The 24,311-nt window shown below is 30.6% G+C and overlaps 1 protein-coding gene across 1 annotated transcript in view; it reads right to left on the bottom strand.

Moving 5' to 3' along the window:
* LOC143240679 (uncharacterized) overlaps positions 1-24,311 on the bottom strand; it is a 46,855-nt gene that overhangs the window by 18,802 nt on the left and 3,742 nt on the right. The window contains exons 2-6 of the mRNA XM_076483505.1: positions 18,174-18,393; positions 13,615-13,673; positions 13,166-13,234; positions 10,722-10,788; positions 5,639-5,705 (exon numbers count right to left, since the gene is read on the bottom strand). Of these exons, the coding sequence (XP_076339620.1) occupies positions 5,639-5,705; positions 10,722-10,788; positions 13,166-13,234; positions 13,615-13,673; positions 18,174-18,393 (482 nt within the window). The remainder of the gene's footprint in view (positions 1-5,638; positions 5,706-10,721; positions 10,789-13,165; positions 13,235-13,614; positions 13,674-18,173; positions 18,394-24,311) is intronic.

The following is a 24,311-nucleotide window of genomic DNA, read 5'->3' as shown; positions in this document are numbered from 1 at the left end:
AAATTGTTTTTATCTGTGATGTAACACTGTGATAGCTCTTTTTTAAACTAAAATTTCAATAATCCTTTTTCACATGGATAGTGAACCTTATTAAATGAATAATGAATGTGTACATTATTGTAAAACTATCAAACAATTCCAGAAAAGGTCACAGGCCCAACAGCCTTCCAAGGGAACTAGTAGTTATACCTGCCCAAAAGGCAGGTATTTCTGGTAACAGTAGTAGTAATACTAAGTGACAATTTACACAATTACAGCTTGTTACATTACGCGATGCACTTTCTAAAACATGATGTTAAAGCAACTAGCGTACATTCTACAACTAAATTATTTAATGTTACATTTCCTAATGCACATTTTACCACAACATTTGATTGATTACGTTGTAAAGAAAAATGTAGTTCTATACCAGAGTTATGTATTGGAAGGAAAGTTTGTGCTCCATTTATAGTACATGATATAGAAAATGGCTCTGATACCACTTAAGGTTTATTGAATGATAAAGAAACGAGTGGACATCCAATCCCAAGTTGACTGAATAACACAAAAACTAATACAGTTCCTACTCTAGAAATAATAGATGATGATGAAATTAACACATTACAAAATCTCTTTCTAAACAGTGGATTTGTATGTGCTATGATTTAATTTTCCTAATGTGCACATACAAAATTTGGCTTTTGGATACTGTTACAGGCATGTTACTTTACCACATAGTAAAGTTATGGAGTTTTTGTTTTATTACTAAATATCCATGATCCACTGTGTGATTCTAAGATCACCTCACAATTCACAGCTCAATGTATCAGTCAAGCATTTCCATTATCTTAATTACTTCTATAATCAACCCAATGTCCCATGTTTTTAACTGCATTGTCTGTTGTCATTTCCCAAACGTAATTCAATCCAACTCTTTTTAAAGCAAATAGTTTTAGTTTCACTTCTCAGATTCATTTTATTTTCCTTTGTTTTAATGTGAATTATTTTCATTCTCTCGGTTTTCAAATATTCTCTGATTTATGATTCTTACTGTTATTTGTTGCTGTTTCCTACACTTAGTTCAATGCAACTATCATTTTTATTCTTAAATTTGTACTTTGCATCCCATATTTGTATTGAAAGAGTTTTTGGCAGAAAACCTCCAAATAATGTTCATTCAGCGAGTGAGAATTGGAAAAAAAGTAAAAAGATACTTTTTTACAGACCTTGATAAAACAAAATTACGGGACTTAACTCTCTCAATATGGGCTTGGTCAATCTGACCATGTGACTTTTTTGTACTTTAGTTTTTATACATTCAATATTTCTAACTTTCAGTAAAACATACATCTCCACAAAATTTGTCAGTCTTTCAGTTAATGTTACTTGTTGTTGACATACAAAAACCATATTTTTAGTGAAGTATTTTTAAGAAACTGAAACATAATTTGTAAATGAATATACCAAGTATTTGTTTTGAATAGTCTTTCTGCAAAGTAGATTTCATGTTAACATTAGAAATACTTTTCCTCATCTCAAATTTCCTTTGTGTAATTCCTAAAACTTCTTAACTACATTTCAAATGTTGTTGTTTTTTTTCCAGTAAAACTATATTTTATCTGTTATTTTCTTTACCCTAATTCAAAACAGGAGTGGTCAATTCAATCAACCTTGAAACAAACAACAAAAGAAATAAATCTAAATTACCCTTTTTACTTTCTCCAATGATTCAAATTGTAACATGAAACTACATTCATTTATCCTAAGTAGCTTTAAGTTTGTAACAGGTTACATCAATTTAAAATTATATTTTATTGCCCTTTGAATCATGTCTATCTGTTATTCACACCACTATAAATTGTAAATCACTTGGGGCTTGTGCAGCTCATTCACACTATCAAATTTCATTACCCAAGTGCTGCTTGTATGCATACCTCATAAAACATTATTTAGTTATTGTCACCTAATCTTATCTTAACTAACCCAAACAGATCCCCATTTTTATATTTTAGTTTATTTTGTAATAGCAAATAAAGAATAAACATGAAAAAACAAGAAATACAGTACTTACCCAAAACACTTACTTCCTTGCTGTCAATTGCTAATGACACTTTATTATGCTAATAGTTTTAATGCACTAACTTTTTTTATTTAATTAAATAATGCAGAACATAGACTAATAACTAGCAAAAATAAGACAATTTCCCTAACTCTCACAAATGTTTTGGTTTTCTAACTATGCCATAAGAGCTGTTAGAAATTCATCCAAGCTAGCTGTTAAGTTTCTCATTGGAATGTTGTTTGTACTCTGAGTGAAAGAGTATTATCTGTTCAAAACATGCTGTGCAATACATCAACTGACAGATGAAAACCTTGACTTTCTATTGGTTATATGTATATAATTAAATGTAAAACAGAATTATTAACGTATCCTGAAAGATAAAATGAAACAGGTACGTGTGGTGGGAACGGTCTGATTTTGTATTAATAGCTCCGGAACCAAACAAAACTGAAGGCTAAAAAAGTTATGGTTGATATGAGAAATAATGATTCTATGGTGAGTAATGTATATTTAATTTTTTGCTCTTTCAAATAGTGGTGGAAAAAATACAAAAGACAAAATGCTTAGAGAAGATATGTCATGAGTGTCATACCAATAGAAATATAGGATTTTTAAAAATATTTCCTTGTTGAATTAGGAACTTAAAACTTGTGTGCTATTAAAATAGGTATTATTAGCTAAGATTTTATGCTATACTAATTGGTGTAACAAAGTAGTTTATTGACATTTGAATGCAAGATACTAAAACTTTGTCATGTGTATTAAAGTAAACCCAGGGAGAAAGGGTTAAGGTCTACAGTTTTTGAGTCAAATCTAAAAAATAATACCCAAGTGCACACCCTCAGAACCCCTTTAGTTCACACTCAACATTTCAGGTCTTTAGATTATCTCCTTTTTAGAGATATGGCAGTTATACACATAGAGGCTCTTTTATTATTATTCTAAATGACTTTTAAATTTAAAAAATCTTAAGTTAAAATATTCAATGGTTATCAAGATATACATTTGAAGTGTTTGTGTTTCAGACACAGTTCCACTCCACTAAATAGGGTTAAAACATTATCTTATGTTATAGAAATTAGCATCTTAAGTATAACAGACAACACACAATCTACTACCTGATGTATTAAAACAGCTAATATGCATACTACCATAAGCAGATTGATCATAACAGTATTTGTTGTAACAAACCTTTATTGCAGGTTCAGTTAAATTATTTGGTGAAAGATATGCAGATCTTGTCCAGAAACACAATAATAAAGTACTTTACTTCTTCTCAGTGCTTATATATACTTGGTTAGGCTCATGTCTACTATACTACCTCAGGAAGTACTACATATACATCGCAATAATTTATTCAAATAGTTTGTACAATTTTACCTAAGCTCAATCAACTAAATTATTTTATCTACAAAACTGATCAACTCCATATATAATTTTGCAATCAAGATCTCTAGAACTGATGTCTAATTATAGTACCAAGAATAAGCTCTTCTAGAAAATTCTAGTTAAGTTTAAATTAAATTATTATTATGAATAAGGCCAAGAATGAGGTCCTAATGCCTCCTTTAATAAATAAATTACAAAATTATGACAAAAACCATAGGCTATAATAAAATGCCATATAAGGGTTACTTTTCTGTACTATCAACCTGAATAAATCTTAGGTGTCATATGGGTAAAATGAAAAGGTCAAACATTCTTAATCATGACCTGTGGTAGTGTGTTGTGCAGCCAAAAAAAAAAAACAAGCTGCTAGATGACACCATATACTGTTAACAGAAGATGATAGTTTAGGGATTTTCCACCTTCTGTATGTTAAACTGTGATAACACAAACTATTATATAGTTTCAGTGGATGTGCTCTACTGGACTCTTGCTTCACGTACCAAATTTTAAGACAATACATTAAGAAATACTCGAGATATAACATCTCCAATTTTGATCGAGTTTCTTCCCTTTTTTTCTTTCCAACAAAAGTGTGAAAACTGTATTTGATAGAAAAACATGCTTTCACTGATTTTTGTAGTACACTGATAATTCTTTAGAACCTATAATTAGGTGTTAAATTTGCCTTAAATATAAGCCACATGTAGAACGTTATTCAACAAAAACTACTCAATTTTGACCAAAATGTTTCCATGCATTTACATAAAAACTCATATGTGGCATTGGTTTAACATTTTCACTACAACATCACCTAAAAGTAAGAATGGACCATTTTTAGGTATTGTTCTTCAGATTAAAGACAGATGATTTACAGCAACAAAACCATAAGGTTGCAGATACAAAAATATTGGTTAAACCAAGCAAACTAGATTAGCAATATCTTGCTCAAGTTAAAAAACAACAACAAACAAATCATATGGGGTAACAGTTATTACCAATTACTCATTACCATGTTTTCTGCATAAATTTCTAAATTTCATGAAATTGTCCTTATTAAAGAGTTTAGTGTCATGTGATATTAGCTTAAGCACTTAGAATACATAATGATGTTTAATATGGCTTTCTTATTACATTGAGGGGATTACAAAATCTGTTAATCAAAATTCCATGGTATTTACTATAAAGGAAGCTATTAACTCTATTTTAGAGAAGAAAAACTACCACTGTATATTTTAAAGAATCTACCTGTTCTGTAAAGTAAAGATCTGTTCCAAATAATAAGGTTGTGATTTGGTGTGGTTAACCCACAATTACACCCAAAGTTGAAGACAAAATGCAGCCAGACTAACTAATGAATGAATATTTGTTGTAAAATTCTATCAAAGCTATAAGTTTCTATAAGAATCTACCTGTTCTGTAAAGTAAAGATCTGTTCCAAATAATAAGGTTGTGATTTGGTGTGGTTAACCCACAATTACACCCAAAGTTGAAGACAAAATGCAGCCAGACTAACTAATGAATGAATATTTGTTGTAAAATTCTATCAAAGCTATAAGTTTCGCTACCAGTTTAGCCACCAATTTTAAGATTCCTTTAAGTTGAGCATTCATCTTTTGTTTGCCTTTTTTTTCACATTTGAGGTTTTTTTTATAAGATTGAGAACTGTTGCTCAGTTGAACAGTAGCCAGTATTTAACCCAACAGCAACTCTTATCAACATCAACAAAAAGTGATTCAAAGAATGGAGTTTTTGATACAGATCCCAGTATACAACAATAAAGCCACACCCACCCCTTATCTAATTATAATACTCACAGTTAAGCTGGGCAGTTATGTATGATCAGTTCATGTAAAATGACAGATTAAGCAAAATATTACTGGTATGACTTCTTATTTTCAGTTGATTCAAGGTAGTTCAGCTTAATCAGTGTAATAAATCATGAAAATAATCAAAATTAGTTTTTTAATAATTACTACTTGCAATTATTCCAAATATTCAAGTCTCATATGAGAACAATTAATAAGGTGAATGCAAACAATTTATTAAACTGTTAATTAAATATCAAATTTCACTAATCACAAACATCTGGAATTACCAGTGTGGATACAAATTCAGTCTACATTAACACCAAAACCTGCATGAAAGATTCAAAACCAAAAGAATATTTTTCTCCAAATATTTCTTAAAAAGATTACAAAGAAATCTTACCGTAAGTACTCTGCCATTTCAGTAGCCATGCCTTCAGTTATGTCATGATGACTACTAGAACAATAGCCTGCAAATAAACAAATATAAATGGTAGAATCTAAAAACTACCACTTTTAAGTTCTTGTGAAGATTTGAAATGACTTTGAGAACACAAATTAAGTAAATTAGTGTTGCTTACAGCACATGGTGGTCTAAAACGGAGAGGTATTGATATATTTTTTGCTAAGGTTTAAAATAAATTTGCAAAAATGTACAAATAATATTTCATAATTTTCTGGTAAATCCTCCACATGGCAGAACCTGCATAACATGGACAGAAAACTTTCACCTACCTCATCTATCAGAAAGTAGGATTAGAACTTGCACAAGGCAGAAAAAATGTTTTTGATTAAATATTAATTTCTTATTTAATTAATAATTTTTTAAAATATTAATAAATTCTTAGACATTTTGTTACAGTAAGTATTGGTTAAATATATTCTGTTCTTTCTTCTGCCATCATTATTCCAGAGGTCACATTTGCTGATGAAAAACTAGAGAAACCATGGGTAATAGGTAAAAGTGAAAATCTGGTCTGTTTCAAAAATTTAAGGAAGAATCAACTTCCTGTGGAATGGAAAGCAAGTAATAATGTGTAGTTGACAAGTGCTATATTCAAGGAATTTTTTAACAAATTAAACAAAACAATGGAACAAGAAAATAGGAATATTCTACTTTTCCTAGATAATGCAACTTGTCACCCAAAAGTTCAACTTTCAAATGTTTGTTTAGTCTTTCTACCTCCATGTGCAACATCAGTTCTACAGCCACTAGATAATGGAATTATAGTGTATATAATTGAAATACAGAAAACTGATGCTTCTGCATGTTATTGCAAACATAGACAACTGTAAGAGAGCATCTGAAATGACCATGGAAATTGACGTTAGATGCAACTGCATTTTGAATTCATTCAGTCAAGTGTGTGAAAGATGGATGCACAATAAAGTGATTTTGAAACTGTAGATTTATTCTTCATAATGGTTGAGATTGTGGAGAAGTTGTTTGTTATGACAATTCTAGTGAAATTCAAACTCTGATTGAGAAGATTGATGCAGATGATTCTGTGAATGCGTAAACTTTTGTGAACATCAACAAGAATGTTCTAACAAAAACCAATTTAAAATCTATAATAGAATTGCAAGATGGTAAACAGTGTAAGAGAATCAGAAGATGAACAAAGTGGAAAAGATACTGAAGAAATAGAAATTCCTCGCAAGTGTTGAGCTACATTAACGCTATCAAATTGTATGCAAAAATGAAGGGGGAAAATGAACTTCATGAAAAGGCTAAAGAATTGGTGTTCTTTTTTAACTGCATGAGAAAGCCCGTTAAAAAAATGAAATAGTCGAAATTGGACACTTTCTTCAAATAAATTTAAGATTTTGTGTACTTGTGTATATTTTGAATGTCTCTTTTTGTTCTTATTCCAATAAATATAGAATAAACAGTACAATAACTTTATTCGCAAAGATCTTACATCCCTTGAGCCAAGCAAGTACAATGTTTTATTCAAAAATTATATATAATTAAGGAAATGGGTGTTCATTATGTCTAAGCCAGAAAACCTGCTTAAACTGGAAATTTTACTTGGTGTTGTGTGATTTTGCCTTAGACAGGTTTTACTGTACAAGCAAACAGCAAGTGTTCTTATACGTACCAATTTCTCTTCAAATATGGCCAACTTGTATCTGTTCTAAGAAAAGTCATTTTTGAAACAGGCCCTAAAGTTTAATTTATATAGTTATAGTTTTCATTACAAAGATGATCAAATCTCCATCAACAATTGGAATTTTAATCCAAATCAGATACATCCAAAGGGACTTATGATACAAAGAAGTAATAATAGTGATATTTTTATGTATATTAGTTGGACATTAATTTTGTGGAAGAGAATATAGTTGATTTTTTTGTTAAAAGAAGGGAATATGATTTTCCCATCCATGGCCTATCTACCTTAACAGTGTTGTTCCATCTATATTACTAAAATAAATTATAATATTTAAACTAAAAAGACTTAACAATTTGTAACAATAGTAATTCTTATTTAATGTTCAATTATTCACAAATAAATCAAAAAATAATAGTTACAAAGACTAGCACAACAAAAAAAAATCATATTCTTTTATAATAAATGGGAAATTATATTAAAAAGTAAACTTAATTGTGGAAACTACATTATAGAGAACACAGAGACTGCTGATTATTCAAGGACATTCTTAATCATAGGTAATTATCCTTAAAATATTTAGGTAATTCTTCAGGATACTGGAATGGAAAGACCAAATTCAGGTAGTGAGCTTGTCTCAACTCACCTAGTTTATACATGAACAAATTTTCAAGAGAAAGGGAGAAGGATGTGAATTACAAAAACTATCAAGGCAGAGTTTTCAGTTCTGTTTAACATCACTTTATAATTATTATATAAAAAGGTGGAGGCTGCACGACTTAAAAATTGTAGAAATTTAGGGGAATATTTTCTTCTACTTTAAGGTCATATCTTGATATTAAGGTTTACTGCCTTCCCACAACTAGTTGAAGACAGTAAGAGGCAGTAGTAGTTGGAACTTTATGGTTTTAAACCATCAACTCCTAACCCTTAAATGATCCTAAAGAGTTGCTAGTTAGTTGTATTTGGATCTTGCATAATAGATGGAATATTCTCAACAAGTTTGGGATCTATGGCCACAAACATTTTCCACTAGTGCATTAATGATGGCAACAAGAACTGACAATTAAAAAGTAATTTTTTGATTTTTTTTAGTCTCATTGTAATGTTTTTGATTTGTATGTTGTGTGTGTATAACAGAAAATGTTTTACTTCATCACTAGTACACAGTAAGTGTCAATACACGTTTCTTGTTTTACACACAATAGAATCAGGCTGCATTTCCCGTTTCCTACTATTACAGACCTGGCTAGGCAATTACTTACAATTAAGCCTATTTCACACACTTTCTCTGCAAAATTACTGAACTGAAATTGGTAAAAAAAATTACATTGTTTGAAAATTAAAGTATATAATACCCTGCCTAAATATCATCAAATGCATCTTTCTATTACAACAATTTGTTCCTTTAATAACACTAAAAAAGAGTGACAAGTAAATTTATTTTCCCTATCTTAGTGCAGCATGTACAACATAAGTGTGCAAATGTAATTTCCTAGAGGTACTGAAATTACTTAAGAATTCTTACTGAAAAATGGTATTATCTCCAACATTCGTATACATGAAAAATAGTACTGTTCAACTGTAAACTTTTTTTTTTGCCAAACCTGTTTTACAAAAACAAAAGGTGAAAGATACAGATAAACAGATATTAATATCAAATAAAGAATGAGTTATTGGTTGGAATTTGAACATTAAGCATGAAAAGGTTACTTTTTTTTCATTTAGCAAACTTCAATAATAAATTTCATCTTTGGTACCAATTTTTTCAATGCATAATTCCTTTTTCTGGTATTAAGTCTTCCACATTGGGTCAGTGGATTACACCAATCTTGTAACCTCAAAGTAATCATCAGTTTCCATACTATAACTTGTCATGTGGTATGAGTATCTCCAAGAAATTTGGCAAACTTTCCATAAACATACGACTTTTGTAGACAACAAAATCAGCTTTATCAGTTAACTATTTTTACCAATCATTTGTTTGGAAATACATGAAACCAAAAGTGTCAAATATTCTCAGTGCAAAGTGATTTTCATGTTAAGTTTAAAAATACTTTTTATTTATGTAAGTTTGCAAATTTCATATATGTAACCTCTACAACCTTACAAGTAAATACTTTCTTCCAGTAAAACTTTGTATTTTATCTGTTATTTTCTCCACCCTTACTCTATATAAAATCAGTCAACTTCACTGACCATGTAGCCACCATAAAAAAAAATTAAATCTAAATCACCCTTTTATTTTCTTTCTAGGAAGGCTTCAAATTGTCACAGGAAACTACATTTATCTATTCTGAATAGGTTAAGGGCTGTCGAAGATTTAAATGTTTCTACATAATTTTATTGTTTTATGGTTCTCCAATTAATTTTTAACTAATAACTTGCTATACAAGTTGTAAATCACTTGTAAACAAATAGTTCAAATTTCGTACTGAACGACATAATGCATGAGCTACTTGCAAACATAGCATATCTCATGAAGAATTTATCTAACTCATAAGTTTCTAATTTTCACATTTTAGTTACTTGTATAAACAATAAATAAATAAATATGTATTAAAAACAAGAAATTTAGTACTTTATCTTTGATCTTGACTTTGTTTTTTGCTCTTAATTGCCAATGAAACCCAGCCTTGTTTTTTATACTAATGGTACTACTACATTAAATAACTCATTTAATGAAATAGTCAACATAAGAACACAAAATAACAAAACACAAATAGCAAATAATATTCAACATCTATCATAATTTTTCTGGCTTTCTAACTACGAGATAAGTGCCATTAAAAATTTAGCTAAGCTCACTGGTATGTTTCCTGTGGAAATAATGTCTGAATTGGAAGCAAAATAGACAACCTTCTGTACAGAAAACATATGTAACATACGTAGTTTAATGGATTAAATCTTCGGCTTTCTACCAATTACAAATAATATTTAATATCAGAGAAAACTATGGGCAATTTCTGAAAAACATTATGTGAGAGGTGGGTGTGGCAAGTGGAGCCTGGTTTTCTTATTTGATGGCTCTGTAACCAAATAAGATGAAAGGCTATAAAAATTAAACTTGGCCCAACTGTTAAAAATATTATAACAAGTAATTTACATTAACCTGTGTACTTGAAAGAAGTGTGGTAAATATATTAGAGAATGGACAGATCTAGGGAACAAATGTCAAAATTCCAATACAAGGAGAGATTAAGGACTTATTTTAATACTACTTTTTGAAATTAAACCTTGTATTAAAATCTGATTTATCAACTACAAATTGATAATGAAATAATAATTAAATTTTTGTTAAAACTGACATATACACTTTAACCTACCCACAGGGACAGAGTTAAACTGTAACAAAATTGCATCAAGAAAAGTTACCTGGAAGTTGTGGTGCATTCCTTCTTCCTTCACTGAGTGCAAAATCTTGATACAGAAGTTGAAGCAGCTGGAAAAAAAAAGGAAGATACATCTATTAATACTTACAATGCAAATTTATCATTCAGATTTCTAGATCTGCATCAGTCAGATATGTGCAACAAAACCATAAGATTTAAAATGTCACATTTGAATTTATTATGAGTTAAACATACAAAAAAAACAAAACTATTGTTCTCACAATATTTTTCTCTTGGTCTTTAATATCTTATACTACCAGCATTTTATACAGTATGTATTTCTTAATAAAATTCAACAGTCTTTCCATAAACATGTCTTTGATATACAAGACCATATTATTTTTTGTGAAGTATTTCAAATACCTTAAAATATTTTTCTGTGAATATATTGAGTATTTGTTTTGAGTTGATTAAAAATTCTTTTCATATCACAAATTTCACACTTAATGTGTAATCTCCAAAAGATCATAAATACATTTCAAATGTTTTTTTTCACTAAAATTTACCTGTTATTTTCTCTATCACAATTCTATACAGCATTTGTCAGTTTGACTAATCTTATAACCAGTGCAAGTAGTTTAACAAAATTTTGAATATAAGACACTAAAATTGTTTCATACACAGTAAAGGACATCTGGCACAAAAGGGTTAATATCTAATATTAATATTTTAATACAGAAACTGATTTTAAATGGGTTTGAGGAGAAAACTTTAATTAAATATTTTAAATTATTTTATAATAAATATAAAAATATTTATACAAATTTGAAAATAGTGATTTAAACAATATTTTAATATGTAAAATAAAAATAATTTCTATAGTTTATTGTAAGGGAAATTATTGGTATTACTTATTGACATTTCATATCAACATTTCATAATGTTGCAGTAATTACATTATCTTCCATATATAATACCTGCTACTGTGTGGATCCCTTTAGAAACGCTGAAGATCCAAATGAAACATGGAAGGGTGGAGGATGGGACATAATACTGATTAAGCTTACTATAGTAATACCTTAATACACTGGTATAATTCTATTGAATAGGTTACTGGTTAGGCCACATTTAGTGTCCCATGTTCAGTCTTGGGTTCTTTACCTTAAGAAGGATTTGAATTGCTAGAAAATGTTCAGAGGAGGGTTACAAGAACAGTGCCTGGGATATAGGGATTAGATTATGAGTACAGATTAAAGTTACTGTAATTGTTCTATTTTGAAAAGAAGTTTTAGAGGGGGTCAGATTGAAATGTTTAATATTGCTAAGGGAATTGATAGCATTGATGTATCATTTTTTCATATTTATGAAAATTGTAGGACTCTGAGACACAAATATGATCATCTTTAAACACAATTTTATCTTTCTAACAAAATGGCTGGCCTTTGTAATGGGATGTCTTTGGAAGTTGGGGAGGCAGTAAATTTGAGTTTAATTAAGAGAATGTTTTATGACTAACGGAATGATAAGGACTGGCTTTCAGGTTTTATCTACTTATTTTGATTTAATAGTTGTATTTCAGTTTAGAAGACAGAACAACCTAGGTAGACCAACAGGCTCACTGTTGTTTCTAAACATTATGTTAAAAATAATAGCAAAAATCATACATGAAATTGAGCCCTCCAAACTGGTACACATGTCCAAACATCAGATTAGAGGCTGGCATGCTAACTTCAGGGACAGTTTTCCTGTCTTTCCCATTGATGTAATATATTCCATTATTTCTTACTGCTGCTTTTTCTTGCAAACCATCACCTTCCCCATCAGTTATAAATGTGAGACATTGTGGGTTAAAGCACCCAAGTTTGCTCAATGTTTTTTTTTTTTCCTTTTAATCATGTAAGGCACCAAATTTGAGGTTAAACTGGATACATTATGCACCCCAAACACATTATGGGTATTACTTCTGCCAGAACCTTTAAAAATCAGAGCACATTATATGATGACCCACCTTATAGTTTCTGTCCTGGTGCTGGTTGGTTGTATTGTGACTGATACTTTTATTTCTTTCTCTCTCTTTCATGAATTTATATTTAATTTGATTTCATCTCAAGGATATGCTGCATAAGATTCTCACTATCCTTTCTTATTGTGTATTATCTTCTTTAACTTTTAAAATAAATGCGTATACACACACTTTCTTGCCTACATAAAAACTTTAAGGTTGACACTATGAGGCTAGTCATTTGGTAGTATTTTACTGAATTAGTATTTGAAAAGCATAGACATATACAAATAAATATGTATTCTAATAAACTAGCCAGTATCACATGGAGAAGTATTGCATAATACACTAAGAAACCCTGAATGCATATTAAGTCTTAAAGCCATATCATCTCTTAAATACTCTAATTTTAAATATAAAAACAAATTTATCATATTATATTCAAATCAAGACACCTATTATTTTTCATCCCTTGAACACCTACTTTTTTGGTGAAAATTAAACATTTCTTGGTTAGTTTTCAGTACTTCTGTGATTGCACTCTCCCATGTCACCTATACAGAGATCAAGCATTACATTCATCACTTATAATAAACCAGTCAACATGCTGATAAAATAATTTTCTTCCAGAAATAAACTCCTTCAAAAACAGCACATTCTAATCTTATGAATACCAATACCCCGAGTTAGCATTTAACCCATTACTTACAAGGTATGCCTTACTGGGCCTTACAAAGTTGAAAAATTAAGAAATAACTGAAAATCAATCAAAATAAAATAATAACAGCTGTAATTTATTATTAATGCATAATAACTACAATAAATTTGAATTTTAGATTAAATTCTTTGTCTAAAGATTACAAATTTAAACATTTTATAATATATAACTAAAACACCAAAAGATAAATGAGCATTTATACAGTATACAAGTTACCTGGATCCTGTACCACTTTCTATTATGAGCTCCCTTCACTTCCAGATTTGAGATTCTTGCTGAAATGTTAAAAGTAACTTTCACAATGTTTGCTAATAGAAATCAAACTCAACATTTACTTCAACTTTGTTAAAGTCAAAGTCTTTCATGTGTTAAATAATTTCCAGAAATAAATTCATCAATTATTTGAGAAAAAAATGCATTTACTAAAGTATATAAATGAAATATAAAATCTGTTATACTGTTTAAGTTCTAAAATATACTACTAAATTTAAAGCCTTGAGTTCACAATGAAACACAAGATACAGTTGTGGTTGCAACTAGCTGTTAGAACACATGATGTGTTCTTCAGTTATTTTTTTTTTAACCTTCCTTAATTCATACACACACACACGTATAATAATAAGTTGTCACTTAAAACTCATGACTGATCTCAGTAGAATATGGGCTCTAATTATAATTCTGATAGCAATTTTGTGTTTTAATGTTCAGAAATTAAATAAAAATTACCTCAAATTTGAAAAACATTTCATAAAGGTTTTTACATGTAATAAAATGATTCACTTTACAAATCAAATTTGCTAATTGTTCCCTGACTTGTAGCAATGTTTAACTACAATATACATAAACAAAACAGAAAGTTGGGACCTTAAAACACAGTTCAGTATATGGAACAACACTGCCAAATCTCACAACAAATAGCACTGCTTTTTATTGCTCATCCTCAGAATGGTGATTTGCATGAGTTAATTGTTATATAGAATGTGTTACAGGTGGACCAAAAAGATCCAAAATGTGAGTGTTTTAATTGATCAGCAGCAGGAACTGGATGATTCTAAAACTGTACTGATGTGGGGTATTCACTAATCCAATCAATCACCAAATTCACTCCTATAACCATTTTACTGTGTGTATTATATTAAAAAAAAAAAAGGCAACCTGCACCTCTCCAAATATTAAAGCAACTTATTTTTGGAAAAAACAACTCAATTCCACTTACTATAAGAAGGTTTGACAACAACATTGATATGGAAGCTTTCCAACATTTAACTATATTCTAAGAACTTACAGTGAAGCCCCATGGGGATATCTGCTGTCTGCAGAAGAGTTTGTGCATACAAATAAAAGGAAAGTCACTCAAGAACTAATAGGAGCAGCCTTTTTTGGCTTTTGAAAATTCCTTGCATCTTTTAACCCAAGAGTTTTATTGTATACTACTGGAACTAAACAATGAAGAGTGCAAAAAGGGTCATTACCAGGATTCTTAGTTCTTGGGTTAAATACTTTTGCTGTGTTTCAAAAAATTTAAGTAATATCTTGCTTCTGATTACTTCTTTAGTGAATAATGTACAATAGATGACAATATAAGGACATTTAAACAAATTTAAGCTAGGCTCTTTACATAAGGCATGATAGTAATGCTCTTCAACCACCAAGTTTGACATTACCACCAACAAATGCAAGCCAATGGAAAATCCTGTCAATTAAATAAACTTTTTATGTTTATTATTCTGAACTGTATTCACCTGAAAAGCTTAAAACACAATCTAAAACAGCCTAAATTACACCATAATACTTACTGCAAAATCTTTATTTTAAATTCTAATACCATGATCTTTTTTTTTAAAAAAAACATAACATGAATAATATACAGGGTAACCCAAAATTACCTTTCCTATTTTAAAATTTAATAATTAAATAACCATGAAAATACAACCATGCAGTGTGACACCTTGAAGCCCACATCAAACAGTTTTTATTGACATGTTGCATCACTCGAACTCAATAGCTGCCCGACAACTAAAACTTACTGATACAACCAGCATAAACCTCCTGTGTTGTCCAAGAGATGACAATCACCCTAGAACAGATCTTTACTCAAAACATTTCAGTTTACTGTACACTTATCCATGCCCAAACAATACATGTAATGTTGATTCTGGTTTTCAATAAAAATCACCGATACATTTCCCAACTATGAACTCAAAAATCTGAAGTCCAAAAAAATATCTGTTGATACATTTTTTGTTAGAAAAAAGACTGCTGGTTAAAATTTATTAATCATACAGTCCCAACTAAGTATTGTACAGATTGAAAAATCCCTTGTAAATAAATATTCATACATGTATGATTATTTGGAAATCTGTAGTGATAAAAATAATACATCCATAATGGGTGTACATCCACACACTTCGAGAGATTTAACAATTTTGGAAAATAGCATACATAAACTGCTTATCATTTACACTAATAAGCAAAATACAAATGCAATTTCAATCTGTACATATCACCAAGATGATAATAACTAGCACTAAGGTAAACTGTTTAAAAACAGAAATGATAGGTCAAATGTATTAACCTTTTTATGTCTAGCATGAATATGAATCCTGGTCAAACAACTGTTTTTTTTGGCTACTTAGCAAAAATTCCAAAAATGAATTACATGTTAAATGACAATATAAGCAAAAAAAAAACAAACCTGTCTCTGCAATAGTTTTCAGTTTGTAAAATCAGAAATTCATGATTTCCCAACATACTGACATGACCTTGAGAGCATTTGGCACAAAGCAAGTATTAATTACATACCATAAGAAATCTTGCTTTTAAGTTAATAGGATCTACCAAAAGTTCAACACTGGAATCTACCTAAAAGTAGATGTTGAAATTCAAAAACTTCAGAAAGCTAAAAAATAAAATGAAACAACCAAGCCATGACAAAAAAGCTATGGAAAATAACTTAAAACAAAACATTCCAGTAAACACTACATTTATTAAAAAAATCAGGTACAAAACTCAAGTCCATACTATGTAAAAACTACATTGACAAACATAACACCAACATTATTTATAATACAATGCAACAACTGCCAAGGTTTCTATGTTGGGAAAATAAGCAGAGAAATAAAAACCAAATTCACACAATTTTGAACATTGCAAATCAAATAAACACAATATAACCATATAGAACATCCATATACAAAGTAGGGAAACAAAGAAATGCCAAATCAAAGAAGCCCTACTTATACAACTCAAACCAAAATTAAACCAGTATAAAGGAACATTATTATACCAACACTAATTAATAACCTAATATATACTGCAATGCTCGCTACAATCCTGTACCTGTTTTCACTCTCGCCCCTAAGATGTGCCCAGCAACAGTCAGTTGCAAACTCTCTTCGTTAACCTGAAGACGACCTAAGAAGGTCAAAATGTTGTTCTCTACTTTACTTTAATAAGTTTTTAATACACATACCAGTTGTATTGAGATCCATATTTACTTGAAGTGGGTTTCTCATCATCACGAATTATTTCACAGTAAGTTAAGAAAAACCAAGTTGCCGACATCAATATGTACACAAATACTTTAATACATGAATGAAATAAAAAATTAATCCACAACAATAATGTCACTGTATAGGAAATTTAAGTACAGTTGTGTGACAGAAAAATGAATAATCCAATAAATTTCTCACCCTTCAAATACATCACGGTTGGCATAAGAAAAATGTAATTTGTTATATTCTGACTTATTAGGCATTCTTCCTTCACAGTAATGAAATTTGTCATAAATTGTTTGATAACATTTCTAATTAAAGACTACCAAATTAAATATGAAGAAACAAGATATAAAATTGAACATATCACAATGTTACAATAATTAGATAAATTACAATTTCTCCCTATTGACTGACTGATTTGAAAGATTAGAAAGTATTGCATTTTATTTACTACTTCACATTATGAACTATGATTGAATTGTAAATTTTGTTTAAGTCTTAGGTCACATTTAACTTGGAGTGAACATTTGAACCTTTGAAGATAATTCAAAGTAAAGTTACTAAGAAGATTCTATAGGTGTATGGTTTGTGTGCTAAGGATATGTTGAATTGTTTTATTATTCTCTTTTGACAAGAGAAATATTAGGGTAATTTGGCTGATGCATTCAAATTTATTAAAAAACAATAAGGTTAAAGCATTAGAATTTTAAATGTTGAATTCTGATGGCAGTATGACAAAATCTCTTAGTCTAGAACTTGTTAAATACACATTCCCAGTTCATGCAGTTTTACTTCCCTTACAAGATGGGAAGTATGTGGAGCAAACTGTCATCCACAAAGGTAAATGCTGCAATCAGAGTTTAAGAAAGGTTGTTGAATATTTGAAGAGTGAGGGCTGCATTTAGACAAAAGCTAAGTGTTTATGTAAGAAATTACATCATCCTTGAGGGACCAAACAATCCTAATGTTCCAATTTATAGTTTAAGACATTCTGAACTGTATTTTGATTTTGCTTGAAGCCTAATTTCCCATTTAAAATTTTTATTTTTCTAAATAAATGACATTTAAAAAAATCTATCAATTCAAACTTTTCCTTAGCTTCACCTTGGATAAAAACTGTTATTTACATGTTTTTAGGAGATATATGTTAATGCTTTAAAAATCATGTTTTTTTGTTGTTTTTTTACACAATGTTGAAAGAATTTGTATATAAATTCTCTGGATTTACACCTGTGAATCAGATATCAAATGGTCAAGGAAAAATGAAGTAGCACTTACCTCTTGGACAATGATCTGGTTTAAATCTTGCTGGACACACCAAGGAACATGTACTTGTTACAACACTATTGATGCTCTTAGCCAAGGAAATAGATTCAGCAGGCAACAAGTGGGGTACAGCTGACAAAGGTAGTGATGTATGAGCAGATGTATTTGAATTATACACTGAAGAAATTGCACTTGATAAAGAGTTTGCTGATAACTTTTTTGTTGAATGACACTGAAATAACCAAGACAAGTTTAATTACACTCAATAAGTAAAACTTAAAACACATGAACACATTTTTATAGGTTATACACACATTTGAATTATAAACTGAAAATATTTCCCTTTGTAAAGTTTGCATAAAAACTAAATATTACAAACTTAATATGACATGTTATACTAGACACTTTCAATGTTATTAAAATGAAGACCTATGCAAGTTGTGATTTCAAGTTAAATTTTACAATTAACATGAAAATTAAAATAAAATTGCACTTTCTGATTACCAAAGTAAATCATCTTTAGAGTTTAAAAACATTACCACGAGAAGTTGATTAACTTATTATAACCTATCTAATATACTTTTCCTTTCTTATCACATTTACATTCAACAAACTTTTTACAACACCACTCAGAAAAATGTGTTATACTTGTCTTTCATAAGTTGAATGAAATGAACAAAATATTAATTCCGTGCCACCATATTAAGAATAAACTTACAGTTCAGTAAGAGTGGATTTCTAGCTAGTGTTTTTCAAGTAAAAACTGGGTTCATATTTATCATTACCAGATGTTACTACATTTTTGACTCTCCATATCACTACTTCATTTTATTTTACTGTTTATTTAGGAATTTCAAACCAGAGAGAAAAACAAAACACTGTGTGTAGATATCCCAAAATAGTTGAGCCAAATACTCATTCCTTATTTCTCATTTCTTTACAAGCTGTACAAAAGAGAAATAATGCAAAGATTTTTACTAAATTTACAATTATCTTAAAAATGTTTTTGGTGAGCTTGTATGTCAGTAATACTGTATTCCTTCACACAACTAGTGTATCTGCATAAAACACTTTAAAGTATGTCATTTTGTTTATTTTACAATGTCTAAGTTACAGATGTATTATCACTGACATAATATAAAGTGGTATGGCTAGTAGTTGCTCACTATGAAAATGGTTATTTTTCCACAGATATTTGCATCATGCTTAAAAATAAAGCAAACCACAACTAGGAGTGTAATCATACAAACTTTCAATAGACTGTGATTAGGAACATTTTGATAGTAATACAACAATGGTAAATTTTAGAGTTAATATTCACCAATAGTACCATCAACTATTGACTCTTCTTTACAATTTGCAAACTTGTTTATTTTCTCTATTCCGTTTATTTCATTTAAGACATTTCTTGATAATTTTGTTTTGCTTTAGAGCCATTTTAAGGTCTCTACTCACCATTAACCCTATAAATGTATATAATAATCCACCTATAGTAGTGTTTCTTACACAATGGACCAAGCCAATAATGTAGAATTCTGTTCCATTTGTTTTAGAGCAAAACCACATTGGACTATCTGTTATATCCATCACAGGGAATCAAACCCTGCATTTCAGTGTTGCAAGTCCATAGAGAATTAACAATGTGCATCTTCATGAAAACTTTTAATCTCTTCGCAAATGTGAAAAGTATGTTGTACATAAAAATCACATTTTTTAACAGTACTTCCACAGGCCAGACACCAAAGATTTTGCAGAACCTAATATTTCAATTTATTTCCTATCAACTGTTTATTGGCTAACACTTTTAACAAAGCACGATTAGACAAAAAGTAGGCAATTGCCCTACCATTTGTGAAAATCATATCCACAGCTGGCCACAAAACAGATACATACTACCAACATTGAGCAAATAAGTGTACTGATTTCATCATGATAAAGCAATATTAATACAGGAAAAGAAAAATGGCCTTAAAGTACAAAGTGCATATGTGAGGTACTTGGGAAAAATATCCCAAATATCAATGTCAGTGTGGATGCAATGGCTTAAATCCATAGGTCAAACTAACAAGAAAAGCAGGTGGGAAACAGCTAAAGAGCAAACTAAAGGCATGAAATAAAAAGGAAAGAAGGAAGTATTGATTACATTATTCTATTTGAGAGTAATGAAGATGAAATGTCTAACTATACTTCTAAGGATTCCTTAGATTTTACGATACCAAAAGAAATGAAACAGATCATTCATCAAGAACTCAAGTGTGAAATAAATAAAATAAGTAATTTACCCTAAATTTCATACTTCTTGGAGGGATAGTAAATAAATAAAAAAAGAGGGGATATCTAAAGAAAAAGTTCACATTACTTACAATCAGGGAAATTCAAGATTCTTTTTTTAATATTGCCTCATAAAATCAAGAACCTAAAACTTATTACAATGAAGCAATGGCATGGCTGGCTATACATCTATCTATTTATGTTACTGAAATACAAAATCCCAATGCCAGAAGTTGCAACTGAGATTTGTGATATATGGTGCCATCTATTGAAAGCTATCAAACAAAAAGCCATAAAAAAATTCACCAATGAGGTATTGAAGATTCAGATAATTAGAAACAATAACTATGGCATGTGAAACAGAAAACAATTTTAAATAAAACTTCCATTCTCACAACAAGAATGCAATTCTCACTAGGACTGTACACAGAGAGTTTCATTATATTTTTTACATGTGAAGTAGCAATTAACATAAACAGCCAATCTTAAGGCAGTACAATTACAAAAAATAAAGTGTAATGTTTCTGCTAGTAATATTAAAATTATATTTATTAACTATGTTTGGATGTCAATTTCATTCTTGTATATTGATCATAAAACAGTTTAACTTTTCAATGTAACACTGTTAAAGCTTGTGACATGCACTCTTTAACCTGTCAAAGGGTTAAATCATGAACCCAACTATATTGCTGAAGTATTAGGTTGAGGAATAATTCGTGAGCGTTTTTAAATAATTTCATTCAAGCATTACATGTAAGACTATACAATACTTCAATGCATGAACACATTACACCCAAAACATTTATTATGATACTTTATTTCATGTAATACCTAGGTATATAGTATGCATTGTTTTAAACGAAATTGCAAGAAATTAAATGCGAAAAGCAGATGGTGTCGAAAATGCTCGATTTTGTCCACTTGACATTCCATTTAATGAGCTGAAAATGAAAGCAAAAATTAAAGACATATGAAAATCAAACACACCATCTATTAGAGCAGAAAATTATCTACCAAATGACATGAAATATTTTGCGAAAGCGTTTCATTTATGAATATATTTTTTTAACTTGAGAAAATGCTCACGAATTATTCCTCAACCCAATACTCCTAAGTGTTAAGAGACTACCTCTGTTGCTTTACAAAATGGAACTAGATAACATTTTACAATTTTCAATACTTTCATTTGATTTGAGAAGGACCCACTCTGCTGAAGACCAGATTACTCTTAAATCAATCTTTCTGCAAAATGATTTCTACAAAAATGACTAATCCACACACTATTACCATTTACACAAAAAAATAACTCCACCCTACTATCAACCAAGTGAAAGCTATCACTCAGGAGGAGGCCTTTATGACTGACCACCTACACAGCAAGGAACCAAGTGACTAAGACTACCATACTTCACTGGACGAGGTGTAGGTAGTCTGGAGAAATATAACACTGTAAGACAGTACAATGGATGACCATGAATCCCTGTTCTGAAAAGCAAGCCAGCTCCAGTTTATTCAACTATGACTGAAGGGATAGGCAACAATCCCAATACTGCTCTAATTATGATAATCCACGAGTTGGTAGTGTCTAATTTAGGTCTTATTTAAAGAGAGATACCATAAAGCAAAGTATAGCAGTCTTAAACATCTCAGCTCTTTAGTAGGCATTATAGACCTGTATACTTGTCCTAAAGTGGGATCCAGGAAAGGGAAGAACTTACCCTTTCACTATCTAAAGGATATATGGAGAATGGCAATGGGTGGCAAGCAACAGCCACATGAGGAGAAGCCAAATGATTCAGATATTAGGCTACAAATGTGTAAGGCATGGTCCACCTGCTTGCCTGCACATCACAATCACTTCTAACAAACAATGGAAATGGGCAGCCAGAGAAGAAGTGAGATGACAACTTTGATGGAAGAAAACTCTAAAAAATCAAACACAAATTCCCAGATAATGAGCAAGGCAAGTCAGCTGGCAAATACATCCAGTAAGAGTAAGATCACATGAAAAGGAATTATTCATTGGTATTAAAAGATAGTTACAATCTATGGAAAGAAGCAGAGCACATACTGGACAAAGGTGATGATGGGGATCAGAATGGGAACACAAATGTGAAATGGAGGAAAAGAAAATAGGAGTGAAGGTAATTTCACCTTTATACACCTTGGACATTGTAAGGAGGAAACAAACAAACAAACAAATTGTAGTCTGAACAAAGGATTGCACAAGTAGTGTGATAAAGAATACAAGAGATGTCAAAAGATATCAGATTTGTGATAAACATGTGTGAAAAGGAGTAAGAAATATTTAAAAAGTGGTACATTGAGCAAGTGGCTAAAAGTTCAAAAGGGTAAGGGCCACAATGAGATTCCTATCAGGTATGGAAACTGAACAGAGAAAGTAAATCAAGAGAGATAGGTGTAAAGGAGAGGAAAATATGTAACAGGACTGAAAAAAAAATTAGAAAGATGGGAGACACTAGCTCATGAAAGGGAGAAATCAAGGTGTATAAAGCAACTCCAGAAAATGTTATTTTCTCTAGAAAACATTTAAAGAAGAAAGGAAAGATACTTGCATAGAGATTCTGGATCATTTTCCAAGGGACCAGAGAAAATCTGTGCACAAAACCAGAATGCAGTGATGGAAAGATTAACAGAAAAAGACTGCTGCAGAAAAGACTGGAAGGTGAAAGAGGTATGGAAAGGAATGACTGAAGGTCCAGGGTTGGAAACCATGGCTGAGTAAGCCAGAAAGAGGTAATTATAAAAAAAAACTAAACATGGAATGACTTTGATAAGAGACAGAACACAATGAAAAAGCTGTATAGGTGGATAAGCATAAAGAAAAAAACTGGTCCAAGCCTGACTGAGACAGTCACCACCAAAACCAAAGGAAGAAGAATTAGATACTAGGCAAGGGGCAGTTAGGAATTGAGATTGGTGGCAAATGCAACCAGAATAAGAGGACCAAACAGGAAGCATAACCACCAAAAAACTGCAGGAGGAAGAAACCACTTTATAGGTAGAACCTTACTGGGATGACATAACCAATGTACTGCAAGATGAGCATTTGGGATGTTACAAGAAAGAAGACAAAATGAAGATTAGGCCCAGAAGGAAAAAGATCCAATGTTCAAAAGCAAACAAGAACAGGTGCCCTTTGTTGATTGATGTAAGAGGCAATGATTGAATTGTTGGAATGAATCATAACTAACTGACATTTTAGGAAATGATCCAAGGCCTGATGAATTACAAAAAGTCTCAAAAAGTTGATGTGAAGAGGATGCAGTGGTTAAGACACAAGAATATGGATAGAAGACATTTGGAAAAGACAAAAAGGGAGGAAGAAATGTTGAGGTGCAACTTACAAAATATCAGGAATATCCCAAAAATAGTCATAGGAAAGGAACTACATGGAGGTCTCATAAACAAAGCTCATAAGAAAATGGAGCATTCATGCAAAGAAAATCATAAGAAAGAAACCATGTATGAAGGGATAAGGCTGATGTTGATAAACATACCAATGTGACAAAGAAAAGGGTATATGTATCCACTAAAAACTCTTCAGTGGAACAATGAGAATAGCCTCAAAAAGGTAGTGAATGGAATAGAGATAATAGTAACACATATGGGAAATCATGCCATAAAAGCCAAAAGAAAAGGGAAATCCAGTGGTACATATTGGGACAGCACAGCAAAAGCTAGTTGTGGGGAAAGGCTGTCCAAATCCTCTTCACAAGAGTGACATTCCCCCACTACCAAGTGAGTCAATGAGATTCTGAAAATGTACAAGATCATAAGATAGTTTTCAACTAGCAATACACCTTGGCCAAAACCTCCTCCACAAAATATGTGGAACCCAGAATAAGTGGTAGTAGA

This window comes from Tachypleus tridentatus, chromosome 13 (genome assembly GCF_004210375.1).
Source record: "Tachypleus tridentatus isolate NWPU-2018 chromosome 13, ASM421037v1, whole genome shotgun sequence".
NCBI lineage: Eukaryota > Metazoa > Arthropoda > Merostomata > Xiphosura > Limulidae > Tachypleus > Tachypleus tridentatus.
This window is presented reverse-complemented; position numbering and strand designations above follow the sequence as displayed.